General features: G+C 43.6%; 2 protein-coding genes across 2 annotated transcripts in view; one reads left to right on the top strand and one right to left on the bottom strand.

The window, feature by feature from the left end:
* Nucleotides 1–462: 462 nt before the first annotated feature.
* PDE12 (phosphodiesterase 12) lies at nt 463–8,897 on the bottom strand. The gene is made up of 3 exons (XM_032801348.2): nt 7,452–8,897; nt 4,961–5,039; nt 463–3,839 (listed from the first exon to the last, which is right to left on the bottom strand). The coding sequence occupies exons 1-3, from the start codon at nt 8,775–8,777 to the stop codon at nt 3,397–3,399; spliced, it is 1,848 nt and encodes a 615-aa protein (XP_032657239.1). The 5' UTR covers nt 8,778–8,897; the 3' UTR covers nt 463–3,396.
* Nucleotides 8,898–12,219: 3,322 nt separating this feature from the next.
* DNAH12 (dynein axonemal heavy chain 12) overlaps nt 12,220–18,473 on the top strand; it is a 178,206-nt gene continuing 171,952 nt past the window's right edge. Inside the window, 1 exon segment of the mRNA XM_075073319.1 lies at nt 12,220–12,392. The gene's annotated coding sequence lies outside the window, so the exon portion shown is untranslated.

Raw genomic sequence — 18,473 nt, 5'->3', positions numbered from 1 at the left:
CGGCTTTTCTTATGTAATTACTTCAGAACTTATCGAACTGTGGTCCATGACCATGGAAGGCTTCTTGCTGGTAGACAGAAGAGCTGACAGACCATGTGGCAGTGGCTCTACTTCTGTCTACACTGCATTGAGTTAGAAATACATAAATATTTTTTCCGTGACACTAGTTAACAGAGATGGTGAGTTCACAAATCTATTAAGTCAGAGGCCCCCCAGATAGCTTGCTTGCAAAAGCTACAAACAGCAGGGAGATAAATAAAGACAATGCAGTTTTGCTACAGTTTGTACATGTAAACTATGCTGAATTGGCTATATGATTCTGAACTACAAAGCTATAGGCCACACTGGAGAATAGGCAGGCAGAAAGAGAACTACGCTAGACAAATATGTACAAGAATAAAAAGGCTTTTGCCCCAGAGTTCCTCACCATCACAGGTGAAATACATGATTTAAGACTCAAAGTCCTTATCAGAAAACATCTTTAATCAAAATATCTTACATGCAAGGTGCAATGGACACATAGTTGGTAAGCAGGGTGGTAGAAACATGTACCTATGGCATGTTGTTTTTACCTATGTACAGTAGTCTGATTCAAAATGATCTTTCATCACTTATTTCTGAGCACCCAAAAGCTTCACAAACACTCCCTACTCAAGCGCTTACAATCTAAATATAAAATGCAACAAATGAAAACAAATAGAGAGCAGCAGGTTATAAGTTATAGTAACATCCCACAATAATCCACACCAGTAGTGTGCTCATAGTAATGTACAGTGGGTGTTAATTTTCCATGGTCAGCAACCCTCTTAACCCATATCTCCCTACCGTCCTCCCACCCATAGGTGTCTGTCAACAGTGAACTCCAGCCCCTCAGCTTAGGCCTGCTGCACCCATTCCCTTCTAAGAATCATCTCCTCCCCTCAATGGAAGTGTTCCAGGAAGTCACTTCTGACACCAGCAAAAGCTCTGAGGGCTGGAAAGTAAAAGTTTGCTGCTGGCAGTTCCAGCAGCAGCAGTGTCTGTCTCTACTCCCATAGCCAGCACCAGTCACAAGGGGGAAGGCTCCATTCTAATAGTGTGTCCAGGGAGAGGTAATAGTGCATGTGCTTGGGCCTTGGGCCCTAGGACTTTCCTCCCATTTCTCTTGGTGAGAGAAAGGAGTTCTTCTCCTGGCCTGTTCTTTCTACTCTCTCCCACCATGGAGGCTGTAACAGCTTCAGTCCCTAGCCTTACCTAGCAGCAGCCACCTACCCTGTGAGGAGGCTCTACAACCCATGCAGTGCCAAGGAGCGTGGCAATACTTAGACCCCCCATACTAGTTTGACTGGTACCAACTGTCACATAATTAAGGGTTCAGCTCATCAGAGGGTCACATATCACATTTTTGAAAACACCATTGAACAATTGCCCGTATCAGCATGTATAGTACTATGAAAATGCTACCACTGTATTTATCATTATTATGAGGTATATGTATGGACTTTGTTTGAGTGTTAGATTAGTTTGCACTGTTTGGTTGTTCCTTGGGTCAAGCGACAGGAGCAGAGTTAGGTAAGGTTTTTTGGATATCCTAAGTCTGTGCATCCCCATAGTTTTCAGTTTAGTAAATTTTTTCATTTTAAATATTCAGTTTAACTTTTGCACTATAAGGAAGCCACACTCTTCTAATGCATTTCTAGTGTTCCTATCTGCATGATATGTGCCTCTTCATTGTGGATAGGGGTGAGAATTCGACTTGATTTTTAAGCATTAGACATTCAGAGCTTATTTTGCCCTGGAAGGCACTAATAACCAGAAAACTAGTCAAATGAGGACAATAATATCTGGAGTTAAGGGAAAGTTATCAACTGAAACAAGGAGCACTAGTAAAACTGTATAAATCTTTTGTTTGCAGAATCTTTTCAGTTTCCATGACCAACATTTTGGAGAAAGGAAGTCGTGGGTAGTGGATGTTTAACTATTTCCATGGGGAGGTAGAGGGATAGCTCAGTGGTTTGAGCATTGGCCTGCTAAACCCAGGGTTGTGAGTTCAATCCTTGAAGGGGCCATTCCAAGGATCTGGGGCAAAAATCAGTATTTGGTCCTGCTAGTGAAAGCAAGGGGCTGGACTCAATGACCTTTCAAGGTCCCTTCCAGTTCTAGGAGATAGGTATATCTCCAATTATATTATTATGGTAACGTACATCCTTAGACATCCCAAATATTCTCTAAGAAAGACTAGACTTGATATTGCTAAATTGAAACGTGTGAGCAAGTAGGCCTCCTTTATAATGGGAAAAAATAGAGCAAATCCAACTTTTAAAAATCTTTGCAAGTCACCTTTAAGCATTTTCACCCAAAGAATTAGATACATATTACTTATGTGAAATGTTATTTTCTTCCTCTCCCCCTAAACCAGGAAGAAATTGTTCTCTAGAAGAAACTAATGCTTTCCTGCAAATCAAAAACTGGCAAGTAAAATTTAAAAAGCTCCTTCCCATCAAAACTGTTAGGAAACTACCTAAAACTTTTACTATGTTTTCTAATGGTAGATATAAGATTAGATAACAGCAGGAATCAATACTCAAAAGTAAATATAGTTCTTACATTTTTATTTTTAGTAAACTTGATACTGTTTTACAATCATCAACAACTGGTCTTAAAATCTGATTTTTTCATTTATTTTAAAGAGCCTTTCAGTGGCTACAAATACATTAAGTGGGCAAAGAAACTTCCCGAAACCATTTTAATCCTAAAATTTAATTGATTGTACAAGTCTTATTCAGATGTTGGTATCTGGTCAGAAAGTATCATGTCAAAAAAAAATAGAAGTACACTGAACATGCAGCTCGCTAAAGCCTAGAGAAGCATCAGGAATGCTTAATGAATAAATTTATATTTTTGAGTATTTAAAATGAAGGTGGTGACACTTGTCCTGCACTGAAAGTAGTTTTGATTTCATTCAACACAAGTCATTTGCTTACCCTCTTTTATAGCCTATTCTGAATTATATAAACAGGGTTCCGTTCATGTGTACTTTTATAGAAATTAGATTATTCATACATCTGTAACAAAATAATCTCTTAATCAGTTAAAAACACCTATAAAAAGGTATGATAATCTAATTTTTTTCTTTTTTTAAAACATCCCCATCTGTTTTAAATATATTTGGACTTCCTATTAGTGTAGAAAAAGGGAATGGAGAAGCTATGTCATGCAAATGTTATGAACAGTCAGACAAAACACTCAACAAGAAATTTATAATCGAAATGACAGGCATGTGAACTTTTTTCCAATAATCAGTTTAGCTTCTGTCTTTATAAAGTTACATACAAGCTGGGATACAAGTTAAGTTCCCCTAAAGTAAACAAATTCCTTGTTTAAAGGCCTGGAACAAATGTTATGCAAATGTTCGTTTTATTTCCACTTTAAGTCACATATTAATGCTATATGGTCAGAGGGATGAGAGACACTTGGCAAGGCCTGATGGGTGGTAACCTCTTCATGACTTGGCAATGGAATTACTTGTTCAACCTCTAAAGCATTTATGTCAATGAAAATGTAGTCCAGGCATCCATGAAACCCACCAACATAATTTGTATAAGCAGGTTCTCCACAAGCACTTTGCAGTTTGAAAGGATGAGTTAGAGACATATTGCATCTTTCTTCTTCTCCATTAGAGACCCAATCTTCATGATCCTCAGCAATATTGCCACTGTTGATAAAACTATACATTCCAGTTGAAGGAGTACTATTAAAATCACCGCAGAATATGATAGGTATGCCAGGATATAGATCACATGCAACATGCCTAATGTGAGACAAAGCTACAGCAATTTGAATGAGACGGATGTTTCCACCTATGAACATAAAAGCATGATAATTAAGTATTCTATTTATTCAGTACTTTCAAATGAGTTTTATAAACTACTGCTGACGGATAGTTTGCGGCAATATACATTTTAAAACCATTAGCAAGGCTTTGACTTCAGTTCATGATTGTAGGGATTGTGCACCTTTAAATATACCCCTGCAATTTTCCCTCCCAAGTAAGAGTGAATCTAGAGCAGGGGTAGGCAACCTATGGCATGTGTGCCGATTTTCAGTGGCACTCACACTACCCCGGTCCTGGCCACCAGCTTGGGAGACTCTTCATTTTAATTTAATTTTAAATGAAGCTTCTTAAACATTTTAAGAACCTTATTTACTTTACATACAAAAGTTTAGTTATATATTATAGACTTATAGACAGAGACCTTCTAAAAACGTTAAAATGTATTACTGGCAAGTGAGACCTTAAATTAGAGTGAATAAATGAAGACTCGGCACAGCACTTCTGAAAGGTTGCTGACCTCTGCTCTAGAGAAACCAAATAACTTCTTTGCTAAGGATTGAGCAGGGGCCTTTTTCACCCTTGCTCAGTTCTTCCGTTAATCCCCTGGCCTAATGGACCACTGGCTTCCCCCCCCCCGCCCATCTCAGGGGCTTTTTTCTGCCCCTACACCCTTTAGGAACACCAAGAAACAGGAGTAATCTCCACTCTTAGTTTTTGGACCTAGAAGGGAGACATGGTTTGAGAGGCCCAATTTGCTTCCTCTGTCGTCAATACCACAACATGGCTCCATCAGTTACACTGAGAACAGAGGGAGCCACACTCTGTAAACCCATCTACATTAGAGAATTACAGATTGGGGGTGGAATGCAGAATACAATAATCTTTGCTTCAGCTATATTCTGAACATTCCTAAGCAAGCAAGACTACATTCTATAATGATATAACACAATCCTCCAATCAGGTTGGTGTAACAGTTAAAGATCCGATTTTGAGAAGGAATGAACTAAGGAAAGGTGAGGAATTGTAAGAAGTAGGGAGAAATCCTTCCATTCAGAAAAGCGTGAAATGGAAATTCTAGTTGTGTAGGCAAAATGCTACTAAATCTAGCTAATAATATATACTTGTATACAACATCAGTAAAGTTACCTTTTGGATGCCAGTACAGATGAGTATTGGCTATACAAATCTTCCTCGAAGGATCATTTCTAGACTGAAGAACTGAAACCTGCATGAAACAGCACACTTTTACAAAATGTTAAATCAGAATATGCTTTACAGACCTCTATGAGCCCATCAAGAATTATGCATTATTAGTGATTAATCAGCTTGTACCTTGGTGACAATTCCCATTTTTATACATCTCTTTCTGCACATTATTTTGAATGTTAGTCAAATATTACAAGCAATAAACAGGTTTTGAAAAAAGTGTACCTGACAGGAAATAGCCCATGTATACTAGCTACACATGCCATTATAACATTTCTCCCCCATAAAAGGCCATGACCCATGAAAATTATAGTACTTTAGCAGTTCTAGAACAAGTAAAATAAGTGTTTGTAAAATAAGTCATTTGACAAATTCCAGCAAAATTAATGTATTTGCCAAATACTATTTTACCAGCCCTGCCTATCAAATCTCTTGCTTTTGCTGTACTTTTTTTTTTCTGCATTTCACTGTCTTTCCTGTAAAAGATCTTGGTGTAGCTTTTCCCAAGTTTTTTCCTTCTCCATTCTTCCACCTTTCTGCAGAAAGAACACTGGAGTTGTTTCTCTGCACTGTGGAAGTCACCACTGCAGTAGTTTGGGAAGTTAATTTTTTTAAACAAAAAGGTTTAGATTGCTATCAAGCACCAGGGAAAGTTTCCTACTCACACTGGCCCTTGGGGTAAGTAGATTTTTCAAGCCTTGTAAATGAGATTATATTTGTCACTGCCACAAGCCTCCATGACAGTTACTGGGATTTCTAACATGGGCCATGATCTTGCAAACACTAATGTGGATGCTTAACTTTAACAGTAGTCAATGGGTCTACAAACATGAATAGTTAAGCACATGCATAAATATCTGCAGGATGGGGGCCTTAATTTTTTTAATGTCACTAACATGCAGTCAGTATCTCACATGCACACCCCACTTGTATGTCTACAGTGTTGCAAAATCAGATAGCCAATGCCTCAAAGTTTATTAAAAATTAGAATAAAAATATTTTCAAAACTAAAATTAGATCTGTTTTAGAAGATCTGACACACTCCAATGTTCTGTTACATCACAATTGAGAATTCACTTTAAAATGGGCTGAAGACAGAAAGAAACCAAGGAAAATGAATACATCATTTAAAATTGACACAATCACATTTTTATCAAGATCACATTCTAAAGGGCAGAAATCAGGGGAAAGGAACTGACACTCGCCTCACGTACCCAGTTGGGTGAATGGCAACTGAATGACATAGACTGCGACACTGCCACCTATTAAAACACATTTCCTTGTTTTACACATTAAGTAGTGTGAGATTCTAATTCTCAAAACCTTCCATAACTTAGGGCAGGGGTCGGCAACCTCTGGCACGCTGTTCGCCAGGGTAAGGACCCTGGTGGGCCGGGCCAGTTTACCTGCCACATCGGCAGGTTTGGCAGACTGCGGCTCTCACTGGCCACGGTTCGCCATCCCAGGCCAATGGGGGCGGCGGGAAGCGCTGCGGGAGGCACTGGCCACAGCTTCCCTCCACCCCATTGGCCTGGGACGGTGAACTGCGGCCAGTGGGAGCCGTGATTGGCCAAACCAGCCAACACAGCAGGTAAACAAACTGGCCCAGCCTGCCTGGGTACTTACCCTGGAGAGCCACGTGCCAGAGGTTGCCAACCTGACTTAGGGCTTGACTACACTTACTGGGGGATCCACGAACAGCAATCAATGCATCGGCAGTTGATTTAGTGAGTCTAGTGAAGATTGACTCCTGTATTCCACTGGATTGAGAAGAGCTGGGGGACACTCTTGTTGTCATCGGATAGTGTGGACCCCGCGGTAAGGAGATCTAAGCTACATCAATTTGAGTTACGCTATTAACATAACTCAAATTGCATAGCTTAGATCAAATTTCCCATATAATGTTGATAAGGGCTTGCTCCAGCATAGACTGACTCTATGCCTATGTCTACACTACCACAGTAAGTCGACCTATGCTATGCAACTTCAGCTACTTGAATAATGTAGCTGGAGTGATGTACCTTAGGTTGAGTTACTGCCGGGGGGAGGGGGGAGGAGGAGGAAGTCGATAGGAGAAACTCTCCTGTCGACCTTACTCTTCTCATCAGGGGTGGAGTACAGGGGTCGACTGGAGAGCGATCTGCTGTTAATTTGGCAGATCTTCACTAGACCTGCTAAATTGACCGCTAGTGGATCAATCTCAGAGCATTGATCCCGGCTGTAGTGTAGACACAGTCTATGGTTCCTTCCCTACTCACAATCACAGCTCTGCCTGCCTGAGAAGCTTTTACTCTATTGCTGCTCTGTCCCTTCTTTTTCCTTCCACCAGTAGTCCTATAGCGACCCTCCTTCTGAACAGTGACAGCCCGACTTCCTAGGGGTTGGACACACCCAATTTGTGAGGCAGACCTGCTGTACAAGCGGCTGGTACCTGCAACACTGAAGATCTCTGCAGAACATTCTCCTGGGCTAAGGGGTAGGGGGCTAGCTTGTCCCGCAGCTCCTTGTGCAGTGGGTCGGAGACCAGGGCCTCATTGAAGGCAATATCATGCTCACTAAGCAAGCTGAACTTATCCCTGCGGTAGAAAGTAGCCAAGCCTTCATGCTGCTTCTCCTTGATCCTGAAGAGCCCTTCGAGGCCGAAGGCGTCCAGCGCCGGGGCCAAGCTATCAGCGAAGACAGACTTATCCACCTCCTGCAAGCAGATGAGGTCAGCGCTGTAGCCAGCCAGCTCCTTCTTGAGCAGGTTCTGCCGGTAATCGAGCTCCAGCGCGTAGGGCGCGCAGTAGGGGTAGAGCACGGTCCGCGAGTGCTCGGTCTGAGCATAGATGTCAGCCAGAATATTGTAGGAGACCGTGCGGATTAAGCCTTCCCCGGACACCTTCTTGGTGTAGAGGTGCCGGGAGTCGAAGGTACAGGCGCCGGGCCCGGCCTCCACGGGGCCGCTGCTCTCCACCTCTCGGGGGAGCCCGTAGCGCTGCTGGCTGTTGCCGGGGGTGCAGTGGAGCTTGAGGCGCAGTCCGATGTGCGCATTGGTCGGTGTGAAGACGCGGTCCCTGACGGGGGCTTCTACCCAGATGGTGCCCTCCGGGGAGGGCTCGTCCCCACCGCCCCCTGGCTGCTCCTGGTACCAGCGGAAGAGACAGTGCTGGGGCGCGCCAAATTCGGTGTGGATCTTGGGGCAAACGGGGAAGCCGGCGAGCAGCGAGCGGGGCAGATGGAGCTCGGTGACTGAGGGCGGGTTCCGCTCTACCTGGTACTTGACTTCGCCGATCTGCAGCACGGCGCCGTCCTGCCAGGCCTCGGCATTGGACACGTCTTCAGCCACCGACTCCCCGTCCCGCGAGAAGAGGCGCACGGCGAGCGGCGCCGTCGCCACCGGCTCCCCGGCCGGTCCCGCCTCCGCCCGAGCTTTCTTGCTCTTCTTGGCCGCCTTGGCGTGGCCCTTGCCGGCGTTGGTGGCGATGCGGGCCAAGGCCCGGCCTAGCGGCTCCGTCTGGTCCCGCTGCATGTGCTTGGCGCTCCCGTCACACAGCACGAACCACAGGCTCATCTTCGGCTCCGACGGGACGCAGCGCACCACAGCCCGCTCCATGTGGCCAGGCGGGGCTCCGCAGGCAGGGCCGGGGGAAACCGCGTCGCCGCTGCTAAGGAAAGCGGCCGATCGGCAGAGGAGCCTCCTCGGGCCGGCAGCGGCTCGTAGCTCCCCCCACAGAAGACTCCACATGAACCAGCCAGACCGGCATCTACCATTCATCAGCCGCCGCTGCGTTCCGGCTCCGGGCCACGCGCCAAGGCAGGCTCACATTGGTGACAGCACATTCGCTTGCAATTGCCCGGAAACCCGCGCCGCGGCAAAAGGGGCTTAGCTGAGCGGGTCAGATACCGGAAATGACGAAAGGGGCGGCCCAACCAGGGGAAATGCATTTGTGACTAGAGGCGGCGGTGAGCACAGGCCGGAAGTGCTGACTATTTACTTCCTGTAGAAAGTTGTCCCTAGTAAAGCGAGTGGGAAGCGAGAAACATCTCGTGCTGCTCCTGCTGAGAGTGTGTCGCGGCTGGAGGTCGGGTGGGAACAGGCAGCCTGGGGTCATGGGCTCCCCTTTGTAGCTCTCAGAGACTTATCTAAGTGATTTCCTTGGAGAAAATAATCAGTGTCTTTTGAAGCTTTCCAGGAAATTGCCCCTTCTCTCTCCTCGAGATGTCAGGTCTTAGTGAGCTCTGGGCCTGTTATCAGTTCTCTTCAGTCCCCTTTTCCAGGGCTAAGCAACTGGGACAGTTTGGATGAAGTAGGTTAATAAACACTAAGTATCTGATATTAACAGCAAAATCCTGCACTCCCGAGGGAGAGCCGTTAAACACTTCCTAAAACGAACCCGCAAGAAGGGATTCACGCTCTGAAATAAGTGAGATGTGAAAAGAGTAAGACTTGTCTCCTGGAAAATTCAGACTTTTATAAAGCATTCTTTAGCGTATCACACCACACATGTCATTGATGCCTGAGGTTTGGATTTATTTTCTACTTAATCTAGTTCAGAATGTTTCATGTTTATTGAACAAAAGATAAAAAGTCATTTTAGAAAAGTTAGTCATTTGTAATGTTGAATTTAACTATTCATAATTATGACTAAGACCTCAGTCCTGTAGCTTCCTCTGTATGATCATTAAAGTCTGCTCACAGGGAGGCACTGGAAGGTCAAGAAGACCTTAGGTAAGTCATTTCATTTCTCTGTGCCTCAGTTTCTCTATTTGTAAAATAGGAGGGAATGATCCGGAGCTCCTTGGTAAAGTGCTCTGAGATCTAATGATGAAAAGTAGTATAAGAACTAGATATTACTATTGTTATTATAGTGGGTCCTTGGTAAGTTTCATCACTTCCCTAGATCAAAGGTCTAGTTTGTGGTTTTGTTAACTTTACTGGGGAAGTTAGCAGTAAGAACAACTATCTGTTGTAGTTATATAGCAACCCCACAATCTTTCTTTTTTGATTAATTTATCCTCACAATGATCCAGTACTGTTATCCCTATTGTATTGATAGGAAACTGAGGCACAGATCCTCAAAGGTATTTAGGTAGCTAATTCCCATTGGTCAATGGGAATTAGGTGACTAAATACCTTTGAGGATCTGCAACAGAGACTTATGCCTTGTCTACACTAGAAAGGGTTTGCCTGTATTTATTTCCTAAATAAAATAAAGACTTTTTTGCCAGTTTAACAATCTACTCTAGGGCTTTCACTGGCATAGCTATTTTGGTTAGATTTTTTTCATGTTTCTAACCAACATATTCTGGCAGAACCTTTAAGTGTAAACCAGGTTTAAGTGGTTTGACCATGGTCATGCAATAGGACTGTGGCAGAACAGGAAACTGAACCTGGCTTTTCTAAGTCCCAGGTTAGCACCCTAGCCACTAGATTATCCTTCTCTGAATAAAAATAAAGTTGATTATGTATTTTATTAGAGTTAGTAGTAATATATTGTAATGCAAAGCTGAAAAACTCTCAATACCCATATAAAGTCCTGATTCAGCATTAAGTGAAACCTCATCCCTAGCATCTGTGCTAGCTTTAGGGATCCAGTCATGCAGTTCATTGCAGGATTAGGGCTTGCATGCTTAAATATTGGCAAGATCAGGTCCTAAAATTAAACTGTTTAAATAGAGTTAAAGCCCTTGTCCTATGAATGATATCAGGAGTGTGTGAAAATCATTTTCAGATTCCTAATATTTTGGGACCCAGATATCTAATATTTTGGTTCTTAATGATTATTTAATACATTCACACTTATATGGAAAAGGTACATTCTCTTTGTCAGTTTAATCATTAGTGAACATCTCTACTATATACTCCAGTCTGAGTGCATTGACACTTAATTGTCTGAACAGTGTTGAATATATTGTGAAATCAACTGAATTACGTAAAATAACAGTATTTGTGTATGTAGGACACAGAGGTGTAAGTATATCCCCTGGAGACTCAACAATAGCGAAACGAGTAGAGCACAGAAGGCTGTACACTGGTTGTTTTCTCTCTAGATGAGGCTTGTTTAAGAATCTTTAGGCATAAAGACAGATTTCAGAGTGGTAGCCATGTTAGTTTGTATCAGCAAAAAGAATGAGGAATCACCTTAGAGACTAACAAATTTATTTGGGCATAAGCTTTCGTGGGCTAAAAAACACTTCATCGGATGCATGCAGTGGAAAATACAGTAGGAAGATATATGCATACACAGAGAACATGAAAAAATGGGTGTTGCCATACCAACTCTAATAAGATTAATCAATTAAGGTGGTCTATTATCAGCAGGAGAAAAAAAACTTGTAGTGATAATCAGGATGGCCCATTTCAGACAGTTTCCGAGAAGATGTGAGTAACAGTAGGGGAAAAATTAGCATGGGGAAATAGTTTTTATTCAATCCTAATTTAATGGTGTCCAGTATGCAAATGTGACATTATCGGGGATATTGTTCCTGACAGCTTGTAGTCCATCTTTGTGTGGAATGTTGGTGTAGAGGGCTTCTACATGCATCTGCACTGCATGCATCTGATGAAGTGGGTTTTAGCCCACAAAAGCTTATGCCCAAATAAATTTGTTAGTCTCTAAAGCTATGTTAACACTACCCGCCGGATCGGTGGGTAGTAATCGATCTATCGGTGATCAATTTATTGTGTAAATCGATCCCCGAATAAACGCCTGTACTCCACCTCAGCAGGAGGAGTAAGCGGAATTGACGGGGGAGCTGCGGTAGTCGACTCGCCGCCGTGAGGACGGCCAGGTATGTCGAACTAAGATACTTAGACTTCAGCTACACGAATAGCATAGCTGAAGTTGTGTATCTTAAATCGATTCTCCCCCCCACAGTGTAGACCAGGCCTTAGGTGCCACAAGTACTCCTCGTTCTTTAGGTGTAAAGGGGCTTTGCAGGCATGGGATCCCCTGAAGTAGCTGCAAACTTAGGGGTTGGACGAAGATGCTGAATCCCAATAATTTGCCTGGAGCTGGCACGTTCTCTGTATGCACTTGTTCAGCAACAAAGTCACAGCTGGCGCACGTCTGATTCCGCTGCCCCGGCGTCTCTCATGGCCTCTCCCCTCACCGCCCCCCACGCCGGGCTCCGGTAACAAGCACGACGCGAGCTGCCGCCGCCTGAAGGGGGAGGCCGCTCGCTCTCTACTCTCGGGCCTCCGCTGAGGGAACGGCCCTGCACTTGTCGCCATGGCAACCGCGTTGTTGATCCTGGCAGCGAGCGCAGCCGTCGGAGGAGCAAGGCGCAGCCGCAGCTGCTGCAACCGCCGGGGCCCGCTCTGGTCCCGTTTGCCGCTGTAGGGACAACGAGCCCCCGGCCCCTTCTGGGGCCCAGGCAGCGGAGCGAGGTGAGGAGGGGGAGGGACAGGACCACCCCTCCTTCCTCTGCTGTGCCGCCCTCCCGGTAGGGAGCGGGTGAGGGGCTGTGACAGGCGGTGCTGCTCTCCCCAGGGCCTGGCGCTGGGGCAGCAGTAAATGAGGGGGCCGTGCTGCCTTCCCCGTCGCAGGGGACAGGGACTGTTACAGACTTTTATATGGGGGAAACGTGAGAGGGGAATAGGGGACGTTGGTTTTATATCAATGTGCTTTGATGATAACTTTCTGCATTTCCAATTCTGCTTCTAAGGCTGAATTTGTGCCTGCCCAAGAGCTTACTCCATTATAGTCTAGCTTCTTTTACTGCTTCATCCTGCAGTGAAATTCTAATGCTCTATTCATGTCATCAGAGTTGTTTCTCCTCCTCTCCATAGCTTGAGTCTCTTCACAATCCTCCTTAGAACACTTAGCCCTGGAGTTACTGTCCAAACTCACCCATCACCATCCTGTGGCTTGGCTTTGTTTTTTACAATATAAAGCCCAGTCTAACCTGTGTCTCTGAGTTTTGCTTTCTCCAGGGTTTATCTCTAGGACCTCCTTTGTCTTTAATTTCTTCTCCCTAGAGAGCCACTTTCACATCCTTTATAGCAGTGGTTCTCAACCAGGGGTACATGTACCCCTGGGGGTATGCCCAGATCTTCTAGGGGGTACATCGACTGATCTAGATATTTGCCTGATTTTACAATATGCTACATAAAAAGCACTAGCAAAGTCAGTACAAACTAAAATTTTGTACAGACAATGACTTGTTTATACTACTCTATATACTATCTACTGAAAATGTAAGTACAATATTTATATTCCAAATGATTTATTTTATGATTACATGGTAAAAACGAGAAAGTAAGCAATTTTTCAGTAATAGCATACTGTGACACTTTTGTATGTTTATGTCTGGTTTTGTAAGCAAGTAGTTTTAAACTGAGGTGAAACTTGGGGGTACCAAGACAAATCAGACGCCTCAAAGGGGTACTGTAGTCTGGAAGGGTTGAGAGCCACTGCTTTATAGCTTGGATTAAGTTAATCAGACATCTGGTACAGTGAACCAGCAGAATTTCAGTCAATTTTATGCTGTGTGCTAACAGTGGATCAACAGAATCTTGCCACCTGTTTATACTCTCTTTTAGATTTTGCATGCTCTGTAAATTGTGGAGCACAAGGCTGTAGAGTATGCAAAATGGGCATTAAATGTGCAGACTAGTAAACCAATTACATTGCATCCCATGACTTCAAAATATTGCAGCATATATTGTTTAACTATGTATAGCTTGATTTTCATTAACTGAGGCCAGCAGTGTGTGTGTGTGTGTGTGTGTGATTAGTTTTGTATAGGCACAAATGAGAAGACAGAGTCCCTGCCTTGAAGAGTTTACAATCTAAAAGGGGGTAAAAAACAAAGGACTGGAAAAAGCGTACTACAATACACGCAACCAGATGCGAACCACTGTGCTGACAGCCAGTCGTGACTCAGACGCGAGACGAGAAATTCCGACTCAACTTTTCATCTCTCAACGAGCTGAGCAGACTTGTATAGCTCAGAGCAGCCCGCCACAACCCTCGTTCCAGCAAGCTACGTACTAGCGCCATGCTGCTGTCTTCCTGTCTTTTGAATTTAATTACTAAAAAAAGAAAATAAAATAGTCTCTGTTTGTGTGAAGTAAACATCACTTGGCAGATGTCATGTACACCTTGTACACAGGTAGATTGCATGTCAACCTCATTTACTAGATATGGACTGCCAGTGCCTACAGAGCTTCTTCCCAGAGAAATACGAGCGAGATGCATCACTATAAGATCATTTAATCAAGCATTGTCAGGAACCGCTGGTGTGAGCTTCAGTAAGGTATGTTGTATATGGCGCCACATAGTGCGCTGAATGGAATGAGTTTAACATTCTTTTTCCCCACTTTTGTTTTACGTTCTCCATTTACAAAATTTACACTCTTCTGCTATCTTTAAGTTCAGTATGCTCACTCTGTTAAATATCTCTGAATTGTACTGTCTCTGAATCATTTCTAATTACACGACCCAACAATTGGTCATCCACTAGTTGCAATGACGGGCTGTGGTCGGAATGGAATCTTTGAGTATCACTCTGGTCTACACTACGCGTTTAAACCAATTTTAGCAGCGTTAAACCAATTAACGGTGCACCCGTCCACACTATGAGGCCCTTTATATCGATATAAGGGCTCTTTAAATCGGTTTCTGTACTCCTCCCCAATGAGAGGAGTAGCACTAAAATCTGTATTACCATATCGGATTAGGGTTAGTATGGTTGCAATCGACGGTATTGGCCTCCGGGCGGTATCCCACAGTGCACCACTGTGACAGCTCTGACGAGCATCTGAACTCGGATGCAGTGGCCAGGTAAACAGGAAAAGCCCCGCAAACTTTTGAATTACATTTCTTTGCCCAGCGTGGAGCTCTGATCAGCATGGGTGGCGATGCAGTCCAAATCCAAAAGAGCTCCAGCATGGACCGTACAGAGATACTGGATCTGATTGATGTATGAGGAGACAAATCTGTCTATCAGAGCTCCGTTACAGAAGACGAAATGCCAAAGCGTTTTGAAAAAATCTCCAGGCTACACAGTGCTGCGTGACAAGCGTAACGGAAAGCCAAAAATCAAATGACGCTCATGGAGGGAGGGAGGGTGTCCACAGTCGCACAGCGTCTCCGAAAAGTATTTGCTTCTGCTGAGCCCAGTGCCTTTAGGTTCAAACACATTGTCCGGCATGCTTCAGGGTATAGCTCGTCATTTACTCCCTCCCCCACACACGTGAAGAAAAAGGAAAGAAATCATTTCTTGACTTTTTTCAATGTCACCCCTATGTCTACTGAATGACGTGGGTAGACGTATACTGCAGCAGTGAAGACATATCCGCTCTTCTCCCTCCCCGGTTGGCAACGGTAATATGAGCTGTTCCGTTGTCACCATCAGCCCGTGATGTCTCTGCTGGTCTCAGGTAGGCTGGCCGAGGCGCCTGGTGTAAAAATGAGGAATGATTCTGTGCATGCCTAGGTGGTACAGTTAAATGCTGGTAACGTCCTCACATACGACTTCGCTCATCAGCCCCTCCTTTCCTGTGTAAAGAAAAGATTCTGTACTGCCTGGACTATCATAGCAGCGGGATGCTGGGCTCCTCTCCCCCGCACGTTTAATGTCCTGCCTGGACTGTCATAGCAGCGGGAGGCTGCCTCCCCTCATTTCATCTCTGTTTCTATTCCTGCATTCTTTATAACTTCATGACACAAATGGGGGGGACACTGCCACAGGCCGGAAGGTTGGGGAGCAGGAAGCACAGGTTGTTGCAGGGGCACCCCTGTGAATGGCATGCAGCTCATGGCATGCTTTGGGATCTGACATGGAGCAGCTGTGCTCTCTTGATACACGGTTCTCTAGTACACTTGCCCCATATTCTAGGCAGGACTGACTCTTTTTAGAACATAAAGGAGGGATTGATTTGGGAGTCATTCTCTTTTGCTTTGTGCCCCCGGCCGACTCAGCCAGGGGCACCATGATAGCAGCAGACAGTACAGAACGAGCTGTAACTGTCTCTGCTATCGTGCAAAGCAAACTAATGCTGCTGTGTAGCGCTGCAGTAACACCTCTGTCAGCGGCATCCAGTACACATACGGTGACAGTAAAAAAAAAAAAAAAGCTGAAACGGGCTCCATGGTTGCCGTGCTAATGGCGTCTGCCAGGCAAACCAGGGAAAAAGGGCCAAAATGATTGTCTGACGTGTTTTCCGGAGGAAGGAATGAGTGACGACTTTACCAGAACCACCCGCAGACAATGATTTTGCCCCATCAGGCACTGGGATCTCAACCCAGAATTCCAAGGGGCGGGGGAGACTGCGGGAACTATGGGATAGGATATGAATGCTACCACAGTGCAACACTCCGGAAATCGACGCTAGCCTCGGACCATGACGCACACTGCCGAATTAATGTGCTTAGTGTGGCCACGTGCACTCGACTTTATACAATCTGTTTTGCAAAACCGGTTTATCTAAAATCGGACTAATCCCGTAGTGTAGACGTACCCGTCATCTTCTTGTTCTGCATCTACCACCTGTACAGTTTGCTCTGTTGATCGTTCTGAGGCACAAACTGAAGATGTCTGTAGTTTCTGTTGAACTCTCTATAGCTGGTTTCATCATGTATGAGTTGGGTGATGAATTCTTTACAGCAGCTGGAGTTGTCCATTTTTTTCCTTCATGCAGTGTGACAGTCACCAGGTTCTATGCCAGGCAGTTCTCTAACTGACATCTATTATAAAAGTGTCATAAGTTCTTTTTAGCTTTTATTTTGGTACTATTTTCATGTATGGCCACCTTGGAGATAGGTTCTTTCCCAGAGTTGAAACAGTAGTTCTGAATTGTCTTCCCATCAGGAGTTGTGCTGGACTATATCCAGTAGCTGTTATCGGTGTTGATCTGTAGTTCAGAAGAGCAAGGAATGGATCTTCCTGCTGTAAGGTTTTTTTGGGGCTGTCTGTACAGGTCTTTCAGCCTCCCCCTTCACTTGTGCAAATGTAGGCTGCTAGTAATATGGTCCAAATCATATTTCATTTAGAATGACTTAAACTCTTCTGCAGTAAATTGTGGTCTGTTGTCTGTCAATAGTTGGTCTAGAATACGGAAGAGAGCAAAAGTGCACTTCAGGTTCTCAGTAATACTGTGACATGTTATGTCTTTCTAGTACATTATTTCTAGGTGCTTGGAAAAATAGTCCATTACAACCAGGTAATGATATCTTCTGACAAAATTGCATAAATCTGCAATTAGTCTCTTTCAAGCAGGGTGGATATGATTTAAATCAAATTGATGTAAATCATGATTTAATTCACTAGTCAGGAAGACTCCGTTTAATCATGGATTTCTACATAAAAGTGCATTCTTGTTGGTTGTTATAACCTTAATACATATTCTTCACAACTCAAATAAATTTTCATTTTTAGAAGGTACACACTACACATTTTAAGTGATTTATTTTCAAAACTTTTCAGATTCGTTTTACAACTATATCAGAAAATGAATAATTGGTTATTTCATTTACCAAAGGTAATTGAAGCAGATATTTATGAAGTAATTGGGAGGTGAATGATCTCCAATTCAACAGGTTAATCATTAATATTTGGAGGATTTTCTTGCCATGCTATATTAGGAAGAGAACATTACCAGACAGACATTTAAATTGTTTTATTAACTAAAACAACAACATTATGTATTCTGGATTTTTTTTCTTCAACAGCAAATATATAATATTTTAACACAACAAGCATATGAATTTTTGAATTTAGTTAAACATTCAAGTTTTTTTTAATCAGGTTTGGTTTTGTTAAAATTGTTTTTAACTAGAATAGTTAAATAAAATATTTAAAAAAGAAACAAAAATTAAATCAACTACGTCAGCCAGGTCAACATGAGATACTTAAAATATTGGCTTATGCAACTGACTCTGTCATCTTCACCTTCATTTTCCTGTTTGTTCATAATCTGGAAAATAAAAACAAGCTTTCCTGATTTTTCAGGTCCCAAACAATTTCTCAATTTGGAATGAACTAGTCCAAGGGAAGAAAATATTCTTTCTACACTGGAAGAAGATACTGCTGTTAAAAGTGAGATTATCACTTCAGCAGTCTCTGAATCAAAGTGCTTAAGTGACTTCCACCAGTTCATTGGTGTGACTTTCTTTAAAACATCATCAGCAAACATATATTTCTTGAATGGTTCTTATTCCCAAACTGGGTCTCTTTTACGGCCTGCAGTTCTTGGATGGTGTTCCTGAGGACATAACTCGGTACATACAAGATGGAAAACTCAAAAATCTCACCGAGGCGGGGGAGATTGGAGCCAAATGGATGGAAGTGGCAGAAAGCAAGAAAGCTACTGTAAAGGGGAATGAAAACCCCAGGGAAGGGGGCAAGGGAAGTTGGGGGTTATTCCCTTTGGTGGTAAACTCAAGGCTAGTGCAGTCTTGGGTCCCAGTGTGACTGCGAAGGTTTGGGGAGACAGAGTGGGCCAAATAGCCCTGGAATTTTTGGA

Source organism: Chelonoidis abingdonii, chromosome 17 (genome assembly GCF_003597395.2).
Source record: "Chelonoidis abingdonii isolate Lonesome George chromosome 17, CheloAbing_2.0, whole genome shotgun sequence".
NCBI lineage: Eukaryota > Metazoa > Chordata > Testudines > Testudinidae > Chelonoidis > Chelonoidis abingdonii.
This window is presented reverse-complemented; position numbering and strand designations above follow the sequence as displayed.

Coding starts and splice junctions, on each gene's coding strand:
- PDE12 (XM_032801348.2), bottom strand. CDS start 8,777: ATGAATGGTAGATGCCGGTCTGGCTGGTTCATGTGGAGTCTTCTGTGG. Junction 5,040..7,451: donor AGAGATCTTCAGTGTTGCAG/GTACCAGCCGCT, acceptor TGTTTCATGCAG/GTTTCAGTTCTTCAGTCTAG. Junction 3,840..4,960: donor TCTGTACTGGCATCCAAAAG/GTAACTTTACTG, acceptor TTATGTTCATAG/GTGGAAACATCCGTCTCATT.